The sequence below is a fragment of the Arachis ipaensis genome, chromosome B10 (genome assembly GCF_059453495.1).
Source record: "Arachis ipaensis isolate K30076 ecotype BB chromosome B10, ASM5945349v1, whole genome shotgun sequence".
Lineage (NCBI taxonomy): Eukaryota > Viridiplantae > Streptophyta > Magnoliopsida > Fabales > Fabaceae > Arachis > Arachis ipaensis.
Window position 1 is genome coordinate 23,612,789 of NC_142435.1, and position 24,488 is coordinate 23,637,276.

At 37.3% G+C, this 24,488-nt stretch overlaps 1 protein-coding gene across 1 annotated transcript; it reads left to right on the forward strand.

Moving 5' to 3' along the window:
• The first annotated feature begins 23,055 nt into the window (after positions 1 to 23,055).
• On the forward strand, positions 23,056 to 24,023 carry LOC107621630 (RING-H2 finger protein ATL54-like). The gene has a single exon (XM_016323663.3). It carries the CDS (start codon positions 23,230 to 23,232, stop codon positions 23,719 to 23,721), a length of 492 nt encoding a protein of 163 aa, XP_016179149.1. The 5' UTR covers positions 23,056 to 23,229; the 3' UTR covers positions 23,722 to 24,023.
• Positions 24,024 to 24,488: the final 465 nt, after the last annotated feature.

Here is a 24,488-nt window from a genome sequence, read left to right on the forward strand (position 1 = left end):
CAAAGCTTAATCCTCATGCTTCCTTCCTTTGTACCCGTCTTCCTTCTCTCTTTCGGTCCATTCCTACTCTATATCCTGGAACTACTTAACACACAAGTCACGGCATCGAATGGCATCAAGAGAAGATTAGAAATGTATCTATTTTAGTGCAAAACAAGCATGTTTTCATTCATGAGGCAAAACTAGGGAAGGAATGCAAAATCTTGTATTTTCATATGGAAAGTGTGTGGAATCATTGATAAAACCCCTGAAATCATCACAAGATAAATCCTCAAATTGGGGTTTGTCAGAGACAAAAACGACGCCGTTTCGTCTCCTCCCCCAATCTTTCAAATTCGTCTTCCCCCTCGTCTGCACAGAAACGACGAAGTGGGTGTTGTGGGGAGTGGGGGTAGGAAGGAAATTCTTCCTTCCATGGCATCTGAAGGGGTATCATCAAGCTGGAGAAGAGGTGGAGGTCAGGTCGGCTCGAGCTCGCATCCTAGCGAGAAGGACGGCAAACATGGCGTCTCACCAAAGTGCTTCTGTGGAGAAAACGCAGTCCTTTTCATGTCGAAGACGTGAAGCAATCTGGACAGATTGTTTCTGGGCTGTCCCTTTTACAAGGTATGGTAACGAAATGTGATGCACGTGTGGTTGAAGATGTGTTAGGGTTACTAGTTTTTAGGTCTTGGATTATGTGGGTTGATTTGCTGCAGGCAAGACAACCCTATTGCAAAATTTTTTTGTGGCTTGATGAGCACGTTGCTGGACTTGGATTGACAGAAAGAAAGTATATGGGTGAGAAGAAATTTGTGGATGTAGAAGATTATCACAGGCAGCAGGACATGAAAATGAGGATCAGTTGCTTGGAGAAGAGGATATTAGCTCTAGAGATGAAAAGAAAGCCAATAAGATGGTGTATCTGTGTCATTGTCATTGTGTTGATTTTTGCTGTTCTAAGTTATAAGAGTTGATAAAGGAATGAAAAAGTGTGTCGTATTGTTGCAGCAATTATCAAAATTCAGTGTCATTTATGTGAATGATTGTATTTTTTTGTACGTGTTGTGTAAGATGTGGATGAAATTAAAGTTGGTTCCCTAATAGATAACATACCATTGCATTAGTGATAAAAAAACTGGTTTAGTTAATGGTGCACGAATTGTGAACCACACGTTTCACAACTCGTACCACTAACCAGCAAGTGCACTGGGTCGTCCAAGTAATACCTTACGTGAGTAAGGGTCGAATCCCACGGAGATTGTTGGTTTGAAGCAAGCTATGGTTATCTTGTAACTCTTAGTCAGGATATAATATCAATAATAATTCTTAGTTTTAATTGTAAAACGTCAAAGGGCATAAAACAAATACTTGTTACTCAATAATGGAGAATATGTTGGGGTTTTGGAGATGCTTTGTCTTCTTTATTTCAGTTTTTCTCTTGTACTCCTCTTCACACACGCAAGGCTCCTTCCATGGCAAGCTGTATGTAAGGTGTCACCGTTGTCAATGGCTACTTCCCGTCCTCTCAGTGAAAATGGTCCAAATGCTCTGTCACAGCACGGCTAATCATCTGTTGGTTCTCGATCATGTCGGAATAGAATCCCTTGATTCTTTTGCGTCTGTCACTACGCCCAACAATCGCGAGTTTGAAGTTCGTCACAGCCATTCAATCCTTGAATCCTACTCGGAATACCACAGACAAGGTTTAGACTTTCCAGATTCTCATGAATGCCGCCATCAATTCTAGCTTATACCACGAAGATTCTGAATAAGAAATCTAAGAGATACTCATTCAATCTGATGTAGAACGGAGGTGGTTGTCAGGCACACGTTCATGGATTGAGGAAGGTGATGAGTGTCACGGATCATCACCTTCTTCATAGTGAAGCGCGAATGAACATCTTAGATAGGAACAAGCGTGTTTGAATGGAAAACAGAGATAATTGCATTAATTCATCAAGACGCTGTAGAGCTCCTCACCCCCAACAATGGAGTTTAGAGACTCATGCCGTCAAAGAGTACAAAGTTCAGATCTAAAAATGTCATGAGGGTCAAAATAAATCTCTAAAAGTTGTTTAAATACTAAACTAGTAACCTAGGTTTACAGAAAATGAGTAAACTATAACAGATAGTGCAGAAATCCATTTCTGGGGCCCACTTGGTGTGTGCTGGGGCTGAGACTAAAGCTTCTCACATGCCTGGGGCTGTTTTGGGCGTTCAACGCCAGCTTTGGATCCTTTTCTGGCGTTGAACTCCAATTTGCAACTTGTTTCTGGCGCTGGACGCCAGAATTGGGCAGAGAGCTGGTGTTGAACGCCAGTTTACGTCATCTATCCTTGAGCAAAGTATGGACTATTATATATTGCTGGAAAGCTCTGGATGTCTACTTTCCAACGCAATTGAGAGCGCCCATTTGGAGTTCTGTAGCTCCAGAAAATCCACTTTGAGTTCAGGGAGGTCAGAATCCAACAGCATCAGCAGTCCTTTTTCAGTCTGAATCAGATTTTTGCTCAGCTCCCTTAATTTCAGCCAGAAAATACCTGAAATCATAGAAAAACACACAAACTCATAGTAAAGTCCAGAAATGTGATTTTTAATTAAAAACTAATAAAAATATACTAAAAACCAACTAAATCATACTAAAAACTAAGTAAAAATAATGCCAAAAAGCGTATAAATTATCCGCTCATCACAACACCAAACTTAAATTGTTGCTTGTCCCCAAGCAACTAAAAACAAAGTAGGATAAAAAGAAGAGAATATACAATGAATTCCAAAGACATCTATGAAGATCAGTGTTAATTAGATGAGCGGAGCTATTAGCTTTTTGCTTCTGAACAGTTTTGGCATCTCGCTTTATCCTTTGAAGTTTAGAATGATTGGCATCTATAGGAACTCAGAATTTAGATAGTTTTATTGATTCTCCTAGTTCAGTATGTTGATTCTTGAACACAGCTACTTTATGAGTCTTGGCCGTGGCCCTAAGCACTCTGTTTTCCAGTATTACCACCGGATACATACATGCCACAGACACATAACTGGGTGAACCTTTTCAGATTGTGACTCAGCTTTGCTAGAGTTCCCAATTAGAGGTGTCCAGGGTTCTTAAGCACACTCTTCTTTTTCTTTGTACCTTGACTTTAACCGCTCAGTCTCAAGTTTTCACTTGACACCTTCACGCCACAAGCACATGGTTAGGGACAGCTTGGTTTAGCCGCTTATGTCAGGATTTTATTCCTTTAGGCCCTCCTATCCACTGATGCTCAAAGCCTTGGGATCCTTTTTATTTACCCTTGCCTTTTGGTTTTAAGGGCTACTGGCTTTTTGCTCTTGCCTTTTGGTTTTAAGAGCTTTTGGCTTTTTCTGCTTGCTTTTTCTCTTTTTTTTTCGCTATTTTTTTCTGCAACCTTTGTTCTTCACTGCTTTTTCTTGCTCCAAGAATCATTTTTATGATTTTTCAGATTATCAAATAACATTTCTCCTTTTTCATCATTCTTTCAAGAGCCAACAATTTTAACATTCATAAACAACAAATTCAAAAGACATATGCACTGTTCAAGCATTCATTCAGAAAACAAAAAGTATTGCCACCACATCAAAATAATTAAACTATTTTAAAATTCAAAAATCATGTACTTCTTTTTCTTTTTCAGAAAACAATTTTCATTTAAGAAAGGTGATGGATTCATAGGACATTCATATCGTTAAGGCATAGACACTTAGATACTAGTGATCATATAGTAAAGACACAAACATAATTAAACATGAAGCATAGTAAATGAAAAACAAGAAAATAAGAACAAGGAGATTAAGGAATGGGTCCACCTTAATGAGGGTGGCGTCTTCCTCTTCTTGAAGGACCAATGGTGCTCTTGAGCTCCTCTATGTTTCTTCCTTGCCTTTGTTGCTCTTTCCTCATAGCTCTTTGATCTGCAGTCAATTGCTCTACCTCTGAATGATGGAAAACCAAAAGCAATGCTTTTACCACACCAAACTTAAAAGGTTTGCTCGTCCTCGAGCAAAAGAAGAAAGAAATAGAGAAGATGGAGGAGATGGAAGTGTGTGAATGGGTGGGTTTGGGAGGGGAATGGTTTGAATTTGAATGGTGAGGTAGGTGGGGATCTGTGGAGTCCACAGATCCAGTGGGGTCAAGGATTTAGCATCCCTGCTCCAATTAGGCGTATAAAATGCCCTTACTGTGCAATCCTAGCGTTTAACGCCAGACTGCTGCCTGTTTCTGGCGTTAAACGCCCAAATGTAGCCTGTTTCTGGCGTTTAACGCCAGACTGATGCTTGTTTCTGGCGTTAAACGCCAGCTTGGTGCTTGTTTCTGGCGTTAAACGCCAGACAGATGCTTGTTTCTGGCGTTTAAACGCCAGAATGATCTTCCTCCAGGGTGTGTTATTTTTCATGCTGTTTTTCATTCTGTTTTTGATTTTCCATTTGTTTTTGTGACTTCACATGATCATCAACCTAAAGAAGACATAAAATAGCCATGGAAAATAAATAGATATAATTAAATAACATTGGGTTGCCTCCCAACAAGCGCTTCTTTAATGTCAATAGCTTGACAGTGAGCTCTCATGGAGCCTCACAGATAATCAGAGCAAGGTTGGGACCTCCCAACACCAAACTTAGAGTATGGTTGTGGCCTCCCAACACCAAACTTAGAGTTTGAATGTGGGGGCTTTGGTTGACTCTGTAGTGAGAGAAGCTTTTCATGCTTCCTCTCCATGGTTATAGAAGGAGAACCTTGTGTCTTATAGTTTGCAATGTCTTCAAACCACAGAGCTTCCTGAATAGCAAACAATTGCTTATCCGGAAAGGTTTCAGAGATCTCAGTAGGAGGGAGGGATGCTCCTGCTACTGGTTCTATTCGGGACAGGTGATCAGCTACTTGATTCTCTGTCCCTTTTCTGTCTCTTATTTCTATATCAAACTCTTGCAGAAGTAACACCCATCTTATGAGCCTGGGCTTTGAATCCTGCTTTGTGAGTAGATATTTAAGAGCAGCATGGTCAGTGTACACAATCACTTTTGATCCTACTAAGTAGGATCTAAACTTGTCAATGGCATAAACCACTGCAAGTAATTCTTTTTCTGTGGTTGTGTAATTTTTCTGGGCATCATTCAAAACACGGCTAGCATAATAAATGACATGCAGAAGCTTGTTATGCCTCTGTCCCAATACTGCACCAATGGTATGGTCACTGGCATCACACATTAGTTCAAATGGTAATGTCCAGTCTGGTGCAGAAATAACTGGTGCTGTGACCAGCTTAGCTTTCAGGGTCTCAAACGCCTGCAGACACTTTGTGTCAAACACAAATGGCGTGTCAGCAGCTAGCAGATTGCTCAGAGGTTTTGCAATTTTTGAAAAATCCTTTATAAACCTCCTATAGAATCCTGCATGCCCTAGAAAGCTTCTGATTGCCTTAACATTGGCAGGTGGTGGTAATTTTTCAATTACTTCAACTTTAGCTTGATCCACCTCTATTCCCTTGTTTGAAATTTTATGCCCAAGGACAATCCCTTCAGTCACCATAAAGTGACATTTTTCCCAGTTTAAAACTAGGTTGGTCTCTTGGCATCTTTTCAGAACAAGTGCTAAATGGTTAAGGCAGGAGCTGAATGAGTCTCCAAATACTGAAAAGTCATCCATGAAGACTTCCAGAAACTTCTCTACCATATCAGAGAAGATAGAGAGCATGCACCTCTGAAAGGTTGCAAGTGCATTACACAGACCAAAAGGCATCCTTCTGTAGGCAAACACTCCAGAAGGACATGTGAATGCTGTTTTTTCTTGGTCCTGAGGATCTACTGCAATTTGGTTGTAACCGGAATACCCATCCAAAAAGCAGTAATATTCATGACCTGCTATCTCTCTAGCATCTGGTCTATGAATGGTAAAGGAAAATGATCCTTCCTGGTGGCTGTATTGAGCCTTCTGTAGTCAATACACATACGCCACCCTGTAACTGTTCTTGTAGGAACCAATTCATTTTTTTCATTATGAACCACTGTCATTCCTCCCTTCTTAGGGACAACATGGACAGGGCTCACCCAGGGGCTATCAGAAATAGGATAGATAATCCCAGCCTCTAGTAACTTAGTGACCTCTTTCTGCACCACTTCCTTCATGGCGGGATTTAGCCGCCTTTGTCGTTGAACCACTGGCTTAGCATCATCCTCTAATAGGATCTTGTGCATGTATCTGGCTGGGCTAATGCCCTTAAGATCACTTATGGACCACCCAAGAGCTGTCTTGTGTGTCCTTAGCACCTGAATTACTGCTTTCTCTTCCTGTGGCCCTAAAGCAGAGCTTATGATTATAGGAAAAGTGTCACCTTCTCCCAGAAATGCATATTTCAGGGATGGTGGTAGTGGTTTGAGCTCGGGTTTAGGAGGTTTCTCCTCTTCCTGAGGAGTTTTCAGAGGTTCTTTTATTTCCTCTGGTTCCTCCAGATCAGGCTGAACATCTTTAAAAATGTCCTCTAGCTCTGATTCGAGACTCTCAGTCATATGGACCTCTTCCACCAGGGAGTCAATAATATCAACGCCCAGGCAGTCGTCTGATGTGTCTGGATGTTGCATAGCTTTGACAACATTCAACTTAAACTCATCCTCATTGACTCTCAGGGTTATCTCCCCTTTTTGGACGTCAATAAGGGTTCGTCCAGTTGCTAGGAAGGGTCTTCCTAGAATGAGAGTTGCACTCTTGTGCTCCTCCATTTCCAGCACTACAAAGTCAGTAGGGAAGGCAAATGGCCCAACCTTGACAATCATGTCCTCAATTATGCCTGATGGGTATTTAATGGAGCCATCAGCAAGTTGAAGACAGATCCGGGTTGGTTTGACCTCTTCAGTCAAGCCAAGCTTTCTAATAGTGGATGCAGGGATTAGGTTGATGCTTGCCCCAAGATCACATAGAGCTGTCTTGGTGCTGTTACCCTCTAATATGCATGGTATCATAAAGCTCCCGGGATCTTTAAGCTTTTCTGGGAAGCTTTTCAGAATGACTGCACTGCATTCTTCAGTGAGGAGAACTCTTTCAGTTTCTCTCCAATCCTTCTTATGACTCAAGATATCTTTCATGAACTTGGCATAAGAGGGTATTTGCTCAAGTGCCTCTGCAAACAGAATCTTTATTTCAAGAGTCCTGAGATAGTCTGCAAAGCGGGCAAATTGCTTATCCTGCTCCTCTTTGCGGAGTTTTTGAGGATAAGGTATCTTGGCTTTGTATTCCTCAACCTTAATTGCTGCAGGTTTATTTCCTACAGAGGTAGGTTGAGAAGCCTTCTTGAGGGATTTATTATCAGCACTTGCAGGTGTCTGATTCCTCACTGGCATTTGAAAGCCAGGGTTGGAAGTTGGAGTGGCGTTAGACGCCAGCTCCTCATCTGTTCCTGGCGTCTGAACGCCAGAACTGTGCCTCCTTTGGGCGTTCAATGCTAGTTCCTTGCTTGTTTCTGGCGTTGAACGCCAGTCCTGAGCATGGTCTGGGCGTTCAACGCCAGCCTTCCACCCAATTTTTGGCGTTTTAACGCCAGAATTATCTTTTCCTGGGCTCTTATTGTCCTCAGATGAATGTTGGGTTGTTTGCTCAATTCTTGGCTTCCTGCTGCCTTGAGGTGGGGTATTTAATGTTTTCCCACTTCTTAAGTGAACTGCTTGGCATTCTTCTGTTATTTGTTTTGACAGCTGCTGCTTTGTTTGCTTTAATTGTTCTTCCATATTTATATTAGCCATCCTTGTCTCTTGTAGTCTCTCCTTGAATTCGGCTAACTGTTTTGTTAGAAAATCTAATTGCTGATTGAATTCAGCAGCTTGTTCTGCAGGATTGAGTTCAGCAGTTACTGTTTTAACCTCTTCTTTCATGGAAGGGTCACTGCTTAGGTACAGATGCTGATTTCTGGCAACTGTATCAATGAGCTCTTGAGCTTCTTCAATTGTCTTTCTCATGTGGATAGATCCACCAGCTGAGTAATCTAGAGAAAGCTGAGCTCTTTCTGTAAGTCCATAATAGAAGATGTCTAACTGAACCCACTCTAAAAATATTTCAGAGGGGCATTTTCTTAGCATCTCTCTGTATCTCTCCCAGGCATCATAAAGAGATTCATTATCTCCTTGTTTAAAGCCTTGGATGTCCAGCCTTAGCTGTGTCATCCTTTTTGGAGGAAAGTATTGATTCAGGAATTTTTCTGTTAGCTGTTTCCATGTCTTTATGCTAGCCTTAGGTTGGTTATTTAACCACCTATTAGCTTGGTCTTTTACAGCAAATGGAAACAGTAATAATCTGTAGACATCCTGATCTACTTCCTTATCATGTACTGTGTCAGCAATTTGTAAAAACTGTGCCAGAAACTCTGTAGGTTCTTCCTGTGGAAGACCTTAATACTGGCAGCTTTGCTGCACCATGATAATGAGCTGAGGATTCAACTCAAAGCTACTGACTCCAATGGAGGGTATGCAGATACTACTCCCATATGAAGTAGTAGAGGGGTTAGCATATGACCCCAGAGTCCTCCTGGACTGTTCATTTCCACTTAGATCCATGATGGAGAAAGGGAGATGATGTAAAATAAAAAATTTTATTTTTATTTATTTATTTATTTAATTATTTCGCAAACAAAATAAATTAAAATAAAATAAATAAAAATAGGTGAAGATTTTCGAAAAAAAATGAGGAGGGAGAAAGTGGTCAAGGAGTTTTGAAAAATATATGATTTGAAAAAGATTTTAAATTTTTTTTTTAAAATCTGAATTTTAAAAATAAATTTTGAAAATTTGTTTTAAAAATAGAGAGAAAAGATATTTTTGAATTTAAAGAGGAAAGAGAGAAACAATAAGATAGCACAAGATTTAAAATTTTTAGATCTAATGCTCCTTGTTTTCGAAAATTTTGGAGGAAAAACACCAAGGAACACTAAACTTAAAAATTTTAAGATCAAGACACAAGGAAAACTCAAGAACACTTTGAAGACTCACAAGAACAGCAAGAACATGAAGAAGGAACACCAAACTTAAAATTTTTAGAAAACCAAGCTAAAATTTTCGAAAAACAAAGAAAAATCAACAAGAAAACACCAAACTTAAAGTTTGGTACAAGATTTTAAAAAAAATATTTTTGAAAAAAAAGGATTTTTTAAAAAAAAAAGGATAGCCAATTACCAAGAACATAAGCACCACGCTCTAACTAATTGAGCTATAAATTTAAAGTGTTTTAACAAGGTATAAATAAATATTTTTTTTTTCAAAAACTAAAATTTTGAAAAAGAAAATAAGGATTCTAAAATTTTTTAACCAAAAACAATAATAAGAGACTCTAAACCAAAAAGAAAAATTTTTCCTAATCTAAGCAACAAAATAAACCGTCAGTTGTTCAAACACGAACAATCCCCGGCAACGGCGCCAAAAACTTGGTGCACGAATTGTGAACCACACGTTTCACAACTCGTACCACTAACCAGCAAGTGCACTGGGTCGTCCAAGTAATACCTTACGTGAGTAAGGGTCGAATCCCACGGAGATTGTTGGTTTGAAGCAAGCTATGGTTATCTTGTAACTCTTAGTTAGGATATAATATCAATAATAATTCTTAGTTTTAATTATAAAAAGTCAAAGGGCATAAAACAAATACTTGTTACTCAATAATGGAGAATATGTTGGGGTTTTGGAGATGCTTTGTCTTCTTTATTTCAGTTTTTCTCTTGTACTCCTCTTCACACACACAAGGCTCCTTCCATGGCAAGCTGTATGTAAGGTGTCACCGTTGTCAATGGCTACTTCCCGTCCTCTCAGTGAAAATGGTCCAAATGCTCTGTCACAGCACGGCTAATCATCTGTTGGTTCTCGATCATGTCGGAATAGAATCCCTTGATTCTTTTGCGTCTGTCACTACGCCCAACAATCGCGAGTTTGAAGTTCGTTACAGCCATTCAATCCTTGAATCCTACTTGGAATACCACAGACAAGGTTTAGACTTTCCAGATTCTCATGAATGCCGCCATCAATTCTAGCTTATACCATGAAGATTCTGATTAAGAAATCTAAGAGATACTCATTCAATCTGATGTAGAACGGAGGTGGTTGTCAGGCACACGTTCATGGATTGAGGAAGGTGATGAGTGTCACGGATCATCACCTTCTTCATAGTGAAGCGCGAATGAACATCTTAGATAGGAACAAGCGTGTTTGAATGGAAAACAGAAATAATTGCATTAATTCATCAAGACGCTGTAGAGCTCCTCACCCCCAACAATGGAGTTTAGAGACTCATGCCGTCAAAGAGTACAAAGTTCAGATCTAAAAATGTCATGAGGGTCAAAATAAATCTCTAAAAGTTGTTTAAATACTAAACTAGTAACCTAGGTTTACAGAAAATGAGTAAACTATAACAGATAGTGCAGAAATCTATTTCTGGGGCCCACTTGGTGTGTGCTGGGGCTGAGAATAAAGCTTCTCACATGCCTGGGGCTGTTTTGGGCATTCAACACCAGCTTTGGATCCTTTTCTGGCGTTGAACTCCAACTTGCAACTTGTTTTTGGTGCTGGACGCCAGAATTGGGCAGAGAGCTGGCGTTGAACGCCAGTTTACGTCATCTATCCTTGAGCAAAGTATAGACTATTATATATTGATGGAAATCCCTTGATGTCTACTTTCCAACGCAATTGAGAGCGCGCCATTTGGAGTTCTGTAGCTCCAGAAAATCCACTTTGAGTGCAGGGAGGTCAGAATCCAACAGCATCAGCAGTCCTTTTTCAGTCTGAATCAGATTTTTGCTCAGCTCCCTCAATTTCAACCAAAAAATACCTGAAATCATAGAAAAACATACAAACTCATAGTAAAGTCCAGAAATGTGATTTTTAATTAAAAAATAATAAAAATATACTAAAAACCAACTAAATCATACTAAAAACTAAGTAAAAACAATGCCAAAAAGCGTATAAATTATCCGCTCATCAGTTAACATCCATGTTCATCTGACCTACAAAGGGTGTACAAAAAGTATGGGACAAAAAGCTAAATTGTATGTACTACTTGTCAACAACCATTACATAGACAAAAAGTTATCACAAAAAACACTTAATGACAGTAGTCTTCATTCTTTCGATTCCTTTGTTTTTGGAGAAGTTGGCAAATTTGTGGGTGGAGCTTCTTGATTCGGAGCTGCAGATGGGATGGTAAATGGAGTTGGTTGTTGTGTATTAGGATGGATTGTGGATGCAGCGATTGGAGCCGACGGCCTGAAGATCTTCTGTTTCGGTCTGAACCTGGACTGTTGTGGGCGAGCTGTGTCATTGGCTTTCCCTTGAAGTTTAAATGGATGGCCTATAGTTGGGGCTGGTGGCCTGGTTTGAGTAGCTGTTGGCCCTGGAGGTGAAATGACAAGTGTGGATCTTGTCACCCTTATTGGAGCTGGTGGCATAGGTGGATTGCTTGGGGCAGGTGATTCCACAACAGTGGAGTTTGGGGAGCTGCCTGGTTGGCTGCTGGATACATCCTGGAAATATGCATGTATGATGTGAACAGAATAGTATTATTAAGACAGATTAGTCCCTAAGCATAATAGTACTAATACAGAATAGTCCCTAGTCATAGCAGTAATAAGACATAGTAGTCCTTAATTATTTCCATACTAAGATAGATTAATCCCTAACTATAATAGTACTAATACAAAATAGTCCCTATAATACAAGATTACACTGTAGGGTTCTTACCTCTGAACCTGGAGCAGATTGTGACAATGGAAGCACAATCAGTGACTGGGAGGAGGTAGCTGCTTTCTTCCTAGGGCGCCTTGTCTTCGGCTTCCAGTTTGGGTTGGAAGGAGCTCCCTTACATGTTTTGTAGTTGTGGCCCTTCTCACCACACTTGCTGCAGGATACAACAAATGACCTCTTTAGTTTTTCTTCTTGCATGAGTGGCTCAGCCGGATCCTTTTGCCTGTTATGAACCTTTGGCCGTCCAATTGGCCTTTTAATAATAGGTGGGTTTGGCTAGGAGAACTCAGTTCCTACCCAAAATTCTGGACTTGGAATAGGCTTAATACAGTGTGCATATGTCCTCCTGATGGACTCCATGCATAGCCAAGGGTGAACATAGTCATGAGGTGTGTCATGTCACTTCCTAATGGCAGCAAATGCATGTAAGCAGGGCATGCCTAAGGTAATGTACCGAAGGTGAGTAATATAACCAAAATAACAGTAAAGGGGATTCAAATCAAAATAACAAAGAAACTGAACCAAGTATTGTACAGGAGTTACCAGTCAGTTGCCATCGATTGCATGAGAAACTATGCCTAATGAGGTCCACATCCACCTTGGTTGCTTTGCGAGAAAAGCCGTCCACTTGGTGCTAAGGTTTAACAGCTTCTCCATCCTCTTTTCCTGAACTGGTGCTAGCCTCCCTGAGTGATTCTCCAAGACCCGTTTATGATTCATCATCCGCCTCATGAGATAGCATCTGATCTCTTCACACATGGTTAGGATAGGCTTGCAGTGGTAGTTAACTATTTTAGCATTAAAAACCTCACACATGTTGTTTGTGAGGTTATCCACTTTTAGCCTATGGGAGAAGTAAGCCTTGACCCATGTCTCAGGTTCAAATTTGCTGAGGTACTCCCAGACACCCAAGTTAACTGTCTTCAACTTCTCCATGCATTCTTTGAATTCAGCAACAGTCGTGCACCTGGCACACTCCCACACAACTTGTCGAATGTACAGATCCTTGTACCGATTGATGAAGTTTTTCCACATATGCATAACGCAATTGTGGAGCTTAGCGTGTGGCATGACCTCCTTCAACACAGGCAGCAAACCCTGGCCACAAATTAATCAACCACACAGCAATGAAATTAACTAAATAGGTAGCAATGAATATCATCAATAGATTAGAAATGATCTAAACTAAATGCAGAGCAATAAAAATAACCACAAACTGGTTTTACCTTCTGTTGGTTTGATATGAAGTTCCAGCCATGGTTAGCATCGTCTCCTATGTCCCCTTGCAGATTGGTCAGGAACCACTTCCAGGCTTCCTTAGTCTCAGCCCTGACCACTCCATAGGCAACAACATAAAACTAGTTGTTTGCATCCTAAGCAACTGCTGCTAGAAGCCAACCACCATAATATGTTTTCAGGAAGCACCCATCCAAATGCAATAGGGGACGACATCCATCTTTGAAACCTTGTTTGCAGGCATCTAGAAAAATGTATATTTTATCAAAAACAGGGGGACCATCTGGAATTGGCATGAGCTCAAGCCTGGCTGATGAGCCAGTATTTCCTCATAATAATCCCTGGTTCTCTTGTATTGTTCCCTTTCATTTCCCTGGATCTTGTCCCTAGCCTCCTTCACTGCTCTATAAACCATTTTAGGATGGGGACAGAGGAAAAATTCCTCTTTAAGAAAATCAGTAGCCTCCTTTGTATTCATGTGTGGTTGGATGGACATCCGCTTTTCAATCTTCTTACTTAGCCAGAGTTGATCAGCAGCGTTACTGCCCAAATCCCTCGCACAAGTGTGTTCTGGATGGTAGGTCTTCACTTGATAACACTGCAGACTTTTGTTGTATGACAAGTGAACCAAGTAAGGACACTCATTATCCCCACACCCCACTCTCACTCTCTCTTTGTCATTTTTTATCCATTTCACTTCCCGACCCTCAACAATGAAAGAATCTTTAACTACCTCCTTGAACCTGTCCACAGTGGCAAACCTAGCTCCTAGCTCAAACCTGCCCTCACCATGAGCATACTCATCATCAAACTCTGGAAACTTTTCACCTCTGCCTTCATCATCAGATGATATGGGAGTATGTAAGTCTTCAGACTCATACTCAAACATGATCTCCTCCACTCCATCGGGAGCTCACTGACATAAAACCCACCCCGAATGCATAATCCAGCTGGACACCAGGTCCTTGATCCCTTGCTTCACCACATGCATCAGTCCCATTCCCGCTGCCTTCCCCTCTTTCATTAACCCTTGTGCCGAATTGTCTTTTCTTCTTCCTTTGCTTCTTTGGTGTAACTACCTTCTTTCTTGGAGTATTTACCTTCTTCTTTAGAGTGACTACCTTCTTGTTCAGCGTAACGACCTTCTTCTTACCCTTGACACCTCTTTTCCTCTTCCCAGCAGTGACCCCACTATTGCTGTCACTCTCACTACTATCACTCTCAATTCCAGCCGGTGGAGGTTTGCACAAGACGTCCTCTGTGCTCTCGTACCCGTCATCAGATGAAGAGGAAGAATTCGATTCCTCTGCAGTTTCATCCACCTCCCTTGCAGTATCTCTGTCCTGGACAGCATCCTCAACAACCTCCGGCTCGTCGACAGGATGATCAAAGTATATATGGAACTCACCTCGCCCTGGGTGCTTCATTAGGTTCTCTCGCATTGCGTTGATCCCTGCATCCCCAGTCAATATGTTCATCCCGGATTCAAAGGCAGTGCTTGATGATCATACCAGTATACTGCCTTATATGACTGGTAGCCCAAACCCTTAAATAGTGTCACCAAGTCTCCGAAATTAACAAAGTCTAGGTCCATCTCAGGGAACCTCTCATCCTTTCCATTCTAATAAACCATTTTTCCACCAACTCCTCTTACGAAGTTCCCTCTATGATGAAAGACCGGAACCACAAACACGTCAACCATCTGAAATTAACCAGTGCAGAACTAGGATTAAAAAAAGGAAACAACACAACATATGAAAGAAACTATATTGCTCAAACACAATCCCTCCCCCTAATCCTACACAGGACGCAATACACCCATTTTTCACTTTCTTTCTTACACTGTAAACATGCAAACACATTGCCTTCCTAGCTAAGCATCGCAATCTTACCTTGAGCCGAAGACAGCAACCACGACCTCAGACCAAGCTTCTCCTCAGCTTCTGCCCCCAACTTCAATCCCTGGCCTTTTGCTCTTCTACGTGTTGTATTTTTTGGAGGGAGAAACAGAGACGAAGGAGTTTGATCATCTTTGGTTTAGGGTTTTCTGTAATTCTCTCACTCAACTATGGGTCTTTTGGGTATTATATATGGGGATTCAACTTTGTTTCGAGAGGAGGAGACGAAACGACGTCGTTTTCGCCTCCAGGGACTTATATGTCCTCTTACGAAATCCTCCATGCCACCTGGCCTCCGTTACGTGCCACCTCAGCGCCACCTCTGCCAGCTCAGCCTTTTCCGTCCAGTGCAAATGGCTGAATTCAACGGAAGGACATAAATGTCCACGTTTTTCAGCGGTCAGGGGCTTTAATGTATTTTCCATTGCTTGAGGACAAAAATATCTGCAAAAAAAAGGTCAGGGACGAAAATATCCTTTACTCAAATTATTATTATTATCATTGCTAGTGTTACTCTTCCTGTAAATGCCACTTTTTTCTAGCTCATGTAATTACTGTTATTTTCATCATCATGGTTATTTTTTTGGGACAAGAACACGGTTTTTTTATTTTATTTTTCAGCAACAGATTTTCTTTTTCTTTATTTTTTGCTATCCATAATCTTGTTTCTTGGATTAAAAACTCTACCCATAACACTTCTATTTTTGGATTTAAAAGAAAACATGAGATCCATAACCACCTCGTACAAAAAATTTAGGCCCACCAAAAATGGCCCAATAATTACACTAACATTAGCATTAACTTCTGCTAATTATTAACGCCCAAAATGACAAACTCATCGTGCCTCTGTCTTGGATTCAGTAATTGTCTCCAATTCAATAAGCATATAAACCACGCGTATAGAAGCAGTTTCAACCACGTACATTCATCAAGTATAGAAAATAAAGGCCTTCATCACCATAGCATTGGCCGTTTGGAAAATCTGTTTTTTTTTAATACAAATAAAGAAATAGACATATTATTTCACTAAATATACAGGAATAGAAAAATGGCCATCAAGATATGCAATGTCATTTCATTATTGGTGTTCGCAAAATAGAAATGAAAACACACCCTAATGCACCAAGATATGCAAGTGAACATATTATTTAATTAATCATTGCCGCTAGCATTTTCACTGTCTTTTATAAGATCTTAGAAACAAAAAATATTAAAAAATAAAATACAAATCAAATATTAAAAAAATAAAAATATTATTTTTTTATTTTCATTTCTTATTTTTTATAAATTCTAAAAATAAAATACTAAAAATAAAAATAAAAAACTAAAAATAAAACTTCTAAATTTCTAATAAAATTCAACTTTGATCGTAATACTATAAAATTTGATTTAAATCAAATCTTAAGATGTATAGATTAATGTCATTAAGAGATATAGCTCGTGTGTAAAGGTTTCGCGACGTACAACCACTCCATAAGTAAAGAGTACGTTTTCCGAAAAACCAAAGAAGCAATCACGGTTTTCTTGGTATACCATTAGTTTCCAAACCCAGAAAATTATAATGTCTATATAGTGAGAAACTTAAATTCGTCACGAATGCATGAATATAAAATTTGTGTGATTCCGAGTCCATTAGTTATATCAATTATTAATTAGAAAAATAGTTGTCAAGAAGGCATTAACCTAAAGAAGCAAGAGCATGAATTAAAAGTAATAAGTTACAAAAAAATAATAATTAAAAAAGTAAAAGATAGTTAATAATAGTTGAATAAAAATATACATGAGAAAAAAATAAAGATAAATTTTCTCATGGGAGAGAATGCATCATATTAGTATTGTAAGAAGAGAGCACAACAAAGAAAACATCAACATTAGGGTCGGTAAGTTGTATGACTTAAAGCCACGACCTTAGAAAGAAGAACGCTCTATTTGTTAAAGACCTCTGAGAGAGCAAACCTCGGAAAGATTCTAAAAACTACAAAGCTATGTGCTTCCGAATAAAATGACGAAAAGCCTCAAAATATTGTGTAAGTCCCACTAAAGTAACATCGGTAGGCAGACAACCTCACGAATCAAGTGCTCAGTGAGGGAGAGTCCCCGAACCAATAAAATATTGTATGAAACATATTTTATTGGCTAGGTAGAGACCCCCAGCCACGAAAAACATACTGGTTGGGAGAAGAGCCCTTGGTCAGGATGGATGAACTGGCTAAACTTGAAAATTCTAGAGAGGACCGGAATTGAATAAATTATAATATATTGATAGCCCCAATGAACACAGAGCAAATTGTCTGGTGAGAAGGGGTGAGGCTTGCTCTGATAGAACCAGAGCGGATTATATGGTGAGAAGGAGAAGGGTGTAGAGTAGGGACGCCTATCAGAGTGAGGAACAGCCGTTTACTCAACTAGGCACTTGCTTTGGAAATTATTTTACTGCCTGAGCTGAGAAACAAATTGTTTTACTTCTCAGACAGGTGCATGCCAACAGAGTTGCATTACTGACTGAGCTGAGAAGTCATATATGAGTTTATTCTCGAGTAACGTTGGGAAGTAGATGGTCAACCGACACGTGAGCTCATGATCCGCACTAGGGATAGGCATGTATGATAAATTGTTTGTACATTTGATTGTGATTGTTTACTGTTCATTCTTTCTACTATGTGCTATCTGCTTCTTGCTAATTTTCTATTTTATATTTTTAAAATTATATGATTTAAATTTCTCCAAAGTTTAGAATAAAATAGTAAAATTAGGAATAACAGTCGTAGAGAATAGTGTAGGAGTTACATTAACCCCAAAGGAGGATGCCAAGATAGAGTAATGATAGAGTCTACGACACAAAAATAGCTAATAGACCTAGCAAGTGAGTCATTACATTAGAATCAGAACTCTAGATTTTACGAGAGGGATAGGCTTTTCATGCTACACCTTACTGGGAACCATATAGGTTCTCACCCCTTCTTTTTTCATGTCCCCACAAATGGAAGAGTCGAACATAGCTATGGCTCACGGAGTATTGTTTGTTGAGCTACCAGAAGAACGCGTATTTGGAGACCCGCTGAGAGATCGAGCCATTATTTGGACAGAGTTGTGCACCCACATGTATATGCGTTATAGCGGATCTTTCGATTATCCACTATATAGTGCTCATTTCAATCCTGATAATCCTTTTAAAAGTTCGATATCAACGATGTTTCATCCACTGAGAGATTATCATTCTTTTCCTCTTCAGTACTTTTGTGAACCAGCCATGCCAGGTGCTTTTTATACTGGTCCATTACCTGTTACTCCTCCAGCTTCTCCACCAGTTAATCCACCAAAGTATGAGTCGATCGTGATACCTGATCTGGATGCCCAGATAGGCCCTCTGTGTGTGATATTAGACCAGCAAGGCAGGATAACGCTGGATATGTTTCGACTTCTTCCAAGGAAGACCCTAGTGAGGACCCGGACTGGAGATCCGATGATGCTATCGTTATAGTTTCTGACGCAGAGAGCAGTGCTGGTGGTGGAAGGGAACTCAGATCTAGACAACGAGAGATTTTCAATAGATGCAGTAATAGGATAGAGGTTCTTTTGTTTCTTAAACTCTGCTTTACCTCACTTTGTAGTATTTTCTTGAGGAATAGGACTTGAACTTTCTTTTGTTAGCCCGGGTGCTAGTTTAGGGGTTGTCTACATGAACCAGGTATATCAAAAGTTGTCAGTTGTATATATGTCTATATGTATATATATCTAAGTATGTCAAGTTTGTATGAACTAACTTGGGATGTATATAGGTATGAAAGTTTTTCTATAATCTCATTGCTATTTAATTTGCTGTTAGTTTGGTATTTATTTTATATTGTATATCTCTATGATATTTTTGTTTGTTGCTAACAGATTTATTAAGAAAAAAATATCATAAAAATAAGCTAACATAACAATTCCGTTAGTATGAAAGGTTCATATATAGTAAATATTATCGAGTTTAGAGTTTTATAGGATTACTGAGAAGTGACATCTAATGATTGGCAATGATCCAAACTTGCCAAAAATTAGGTTATTACAATGGATGCTGAATGTGAGGCTTTAAAGAGGAACAACACATGGAAACTTGTTCTACTACCTGCTGGCAAAGAGTCCATAGGCAATAAATGAGTTTTCAAGCTTAAGTACAATGCTGATGGTAGCCTACAGAAGCACAAGGCATGCCTCGTTGCTCCGGGATTTTTCCAGAGACCGGGCTTTGACTTCATCGAGACTTACAGTACAGTTGTAAAGCAAACATCAGTTAGGATCATACTGTCCATAGTACTAGAAAGAGGTTGGTCAATAAGGCAGGTTGATATGAACAATGCATTCTAATATGAGAAGTTCATTGATGATGTTTACATGAAGCAGCTATAGGGGTACACATCTAGTGACAGCAACTTAGTTTGCAAACTTACAAAGGCACTCTACGGCCTATAGCAGGCACCTAGAGCTTGATATCATAAGTTCTCTTTAGCACTTCAGAAACTTGGCTTTTCACCAATAAAATCAGATGTGTCAATGTTTGTGCAGCAACTAGAATCCTCCATCACTTATGTATTGATCTATGTTGATGATATCATTGTGATTGGGAGTTGTACTGAAGTCATTACTGCAGTTACTCAGAAGCTCAACTCAGCCTTTGCATTGAAGGACAAGGGAGAGCTTCACTATTTCTTGGGAATCCAAATGAGCAAGACTAATGATGGGGGATTAATGATGTCTCAAGGCAAGTATGCGCAAGACTTGCTTGCAAAAGTGGTATGAGTAACTGCAAACCATGTGCTACACCATTGCCATCTACTCTGAGAATTCATGTTACAGGAGGAGTTGTGTTTGACAATCCTCATCTATATCATTTTGTGGTAGAAAGTCTGTAATATTTGACTATGACAAGGCCTGACTTGGCATACAATGTGAATAATCTTGCTCAATTTATGCAAAAGTACCATAAGAAGCTCATCGAAAAGTAGTCAAAAGAATACGTTATTATGTTAGTGGTATTGCTACATATGGTCTGAAGATTCATAAAGATCCATCTCTGAAGATTACAGCCTACTGTGACTCGAACTGGGCTGGTGATCCAAACGATAGGAAGTCAATTGGAAGTTTATGTGTCTTTGTGGGAAGCAATTTTGTGTCTTGACAATCAAAGAAGCAAGGAGTAGTGACTAGATCAAGCACAGAAGCAGAGTACAGGACATTAGCAGATTTAGTGGTAAAGTTAATTTGGATTAAAGGCCTGATTAGTGAGATAAAGTGATCAGTACAAGAAGCACCTATGACATACTGTGATAATCAAAGTATTGTGCTCTTAGTAGTAAGTCTGATATTACATTCAAAAATAAAACACTTTGATATAGCGACTTGCACTTTGTAAGAGACTATGTCACAAATAAAGTGGTTTTAGTAAGGCATGTTTCCAATTCAGTTTGGATTACAGATACTTTTACCAAAACTCTTCCTTCCACCGCATTCATTCAACTTTGGGACAAACTCAAAGTGCAGAATTCGAAGAAGTTAACAATTTCGAGTTGATAGGGACATGATAGAGAATGTGGTGAAAAGAAATGTGAGGGTCATGTAGAAAAGAGAGTATAATTTCAGATACAAACTGAGCAAGTATGTTGTTAGCAGAGTTACTTACTTACTCCTTTCTATTATTCTAAGGTGAAAGAGTCTATTGGTACCTCACCAAATTTAGTTCACATATATAAACCTGTAATAGAACAATTATTGTAACCACTTTCCATCATAATGAGAATCACACTTCTCTTTCTCTTTCATTCTTCTTCTCCTTTCTAGAAATTAATTTGTTTATCCTCACTTACTAGTTTTTTATATTTTTTAGAGAGAAACATACATTATTAAATTGGATAAAATCTTAATAAGTATTAATTTTATAAATGATAAAATTATTATTAGTAAAAAAATTTTAATTTTTTTTAACAAATACAAAATAAATATATTAAAAACTTAAATTTTTTATATTTTTAATAAAATATTTTTCTATATATAACTTTAACATATATTCTAAGAGTACAAAATAGTTAAATTCTATAGAATTAGAATGATAATTAGGTTTATCAATTAGTTCTATCAATATTTTTCTATCATGTGAAATCATCAGATCCTAAAAAACTCTTTTAAAATAAATCGTATCATTTATTATTTTACTTTTAGGCGTTATGTTTCTCTATTTGTTTTTTGAAAATGAAAAGTAAACATGATACATGCCTTTGGTGAACTCACAATGCTCATTTTAGAAATGGGAATGTAACATGTGGTCATGTCATGTGGATACATAAAATATTCACACAATAAACGTTAACATTCTGTTTATTTCACTTTCAAAACATTGTGTTTATTCCGATTTTATTTTATAGACTCTAGAAGTTTGTAATTTGTTGGTGGTTGACAATTCTTCCCATAAAAGTCGGTGGTATAATTGCTACACAATCCACACATCAGTTTCCACTGTAAAACCAAAAATTATTTACAATTTCATATTTTATAAAAATTTCAAAAATTTTTGTGGAAAAAATATCTCCTTTTTAGTTCTGGTCCTCATTTATTAACAACCTTAAAGTAATTACCCATTTTGGGGATTTAATCTCCTTACCATGTATCAAGGATGTTGATGTTGATGTTGATGTTCATCAATCATTGCCAAGCCTTTTGAATGCGAGGAGAAAGAGTGGATGCCAAATGTGAGGTCAGAAATGTTGACTGATGTATTGGATTCTTTTGTTATGATTCTTTTTCCATATTCATTGCTTTGTGTTATGCCTTTTTCCCTAGTAGTCATGAGTGGACAACACGCTAACACCAACAGCTGCTATTTTCTAGGTTCCTACCTCAACTCTATAACCTCTACCACTATCTTTGTCTTGGATAATTCTAAAAATAATATTTCCACAATGATCCAATTTTCTAGTTTGGTTTACCCACCATAGTCGTTAAGCTTTTTTTACTTTTCTCTCTATATCATTTTTCAATATTTTATAAAAAATGTATGTCCAGGGGGTTTCTTTTTCAATGAACAAAATATTTAGGTAAAATACTACTAATTGAATAAATAAAATATATTGTATAATATTTTTTTATTGCAGTAATTGAAATATATTTTAAAAAAGTATTAAATTTTGATTTAATAGAAAATTTTAAATATTGACATGATTTTTATATTAAAAATAAATAATAAATAAATAGATTATTTGATAATATTATCAGCATAAATACTAGTTATTTACTTATTTTATTATAATTAAAAAATATTTTAAACTTTTTTATATTCTTTAGTCTAATAATTTAATAATATATTTTTAACTAATATTTTTAAATATTATTTATTAACTATTAATAAAAGATAATAAATTACGTTGTTCTTGTAATATTAGTGTTACATTTATAGTACTTACATAAATTATCTTATAAGGTGGGTTTTACGTAGCCGCATAATTCAACTCAAATAGTCACCAAAAGAAGAATTGAACTCAAATTGGACTATTGGAGAGAGATTCTAGTCTATCCTTTACGTTTAATTGTGTGATTGTGTCAACTGTTTTGTTAAGAGAGTCACTTTAATAAAAACGTCTAAAATATTTTTTTTTAAGATATTTTTAATAATTAAAATTTAATATATATTATTAATTAAATTATATTATTTTGTCAAAAGTAAATTAGATAAATTAATTTAATTAAAAAATAATGAATTAAATTTTAAATTAATTTAAATTAATATTAATTTTTATAAAAATAATTATAATATTCTTATTATAAAAATAATTAAAATATTTTTATTATATATATTAATTTTAAAAATATAATTTTAGCTTTTTTTTCTTCTGTCGTCGTCGTACAATTAGGATTTAAAATTTTCTATATATATATAATAGCTTAAGAATATTGTAATTATTTTTATAAAAAAATATTAATTTAACCTAATTTAAAATTTAATTTATTAAATTTTTTACTAAATTAATTTATTCAGTCTAATTTTAATAAAAATAATACAATTTAATTAATTATATATGTTAAATTTTAATTTTTTAAAAAATATTTAAAAAAAATATTTTTAATATTTTTATCTAGATGAGTCTCTTTTAAAAAAGAAGAAGAAGAAGCAGCCGCCACCAACCACGTCATCTTTCTCTCATTATATATGGCTAGTACCGATGTATTCAAAAGTTGAAGGTAATGATAGAGTTTATAACGCATTGAAAGGTAATTATTATTCAGGCACCCATCATGGCATCATACATATATATATCCCATCATTCCAAATAAGAACCCAAACCATGATGATGATAGGTATGGCTATTATTCCATATTCCAATTAGAAATAGAAATCTAGTATTAGCATCATCAATCTTCCATGGCAATTTTTTCTAAGCTCTTCCACAAGCTTTGTTACAAAATCATAATCCTATTGGCATTCCTTCTGACTGAAATAATCATCCTCATCAGGAAGCTAAAATCATCATCATATACAGGTCCAATCACAACAAAGAAGTACCTCAGATTCATCGAAGAGAAGAACCCAACAATTTGCTACAGCAAGAAGAGTAGTAAGTTATTGAAGCTGAAACCGCCACGGCACGTGGAGTGCACGCTATGCTTGTCGGAGTTCATGGAAGGGGAGAAGCTGAGGAGTCTGAAATGCCAACACACGTTTCACAGGGATTGCTTAGACACATGGCTCAAAGACTACTGCGCCACGTGTCCTTTGTGCAGGTTAAAAGTGGTGTCCGATGATGTTGTTTCCCAGCACCGTGAGCTTAGAAAGCAAGCTGATTCTAACGGTAACGGTGAACAGCTAACGTATTTTTTAGCCGTGTTACGTGGCGGTAACACTTTGCAAAGTTAGCTGCCATTCCGTTGTTTCCATCCTAGTTACATGGAGCGCAATATGTTTCGACATGTTATCTAATTGGTAGCCATTACCATGTAATGGAACTTAACATTAACCATTGTACTTTGAAATTATGTTGCTAATGTTAAGTTTCAAATTAAGTTGGGCATATGTGATCATTGTTTCATTATGGTGAATTAGATCATTATTCTTGAGCGGTTCTCAATTACAATTGTAGAGAATGAAATTCTTTGGAATATATATTTCCCTTGTGCTGGGAAGAATGTCTATGTACTCTGTTCTTTAATGTAAAGAAATATATTAGAATCCTGTTAATAATTACCTTAGCTTTTATTAATAATGTTGTCTTGGAAGGCTATTCTTAAATTCAGAGAAGTTGAATTTGTTAAGTTTGATGTTGCCAGCTTGGAATTCATAAATTTGAAAATATATATCTCGATTTTTCTTTGCAAGAAAGAAGCAGGAAATAATTCTATTAGAAAATTAAGAAGGGTCCAACCAACAATAAATTAACAAGTGTTTTTGAACTACATTCTACTAATTAATTGTCATTGATTAGTAATTATTTAAATTTTATTTTTTAAAGATACAAAATTAATGATTATTAATTACCTCTTCTTATTCTAATTTACTTTTTACTATTTATTACGTAAATCCTAATTCTTCTTTCCAAAAAAAAATTTGAAATTCCAAAAAAAAAAAAGTACCAAAATATAAGATAAAAAATCATCCAAATCCTAAGAAAAAAACATAGAAAACAT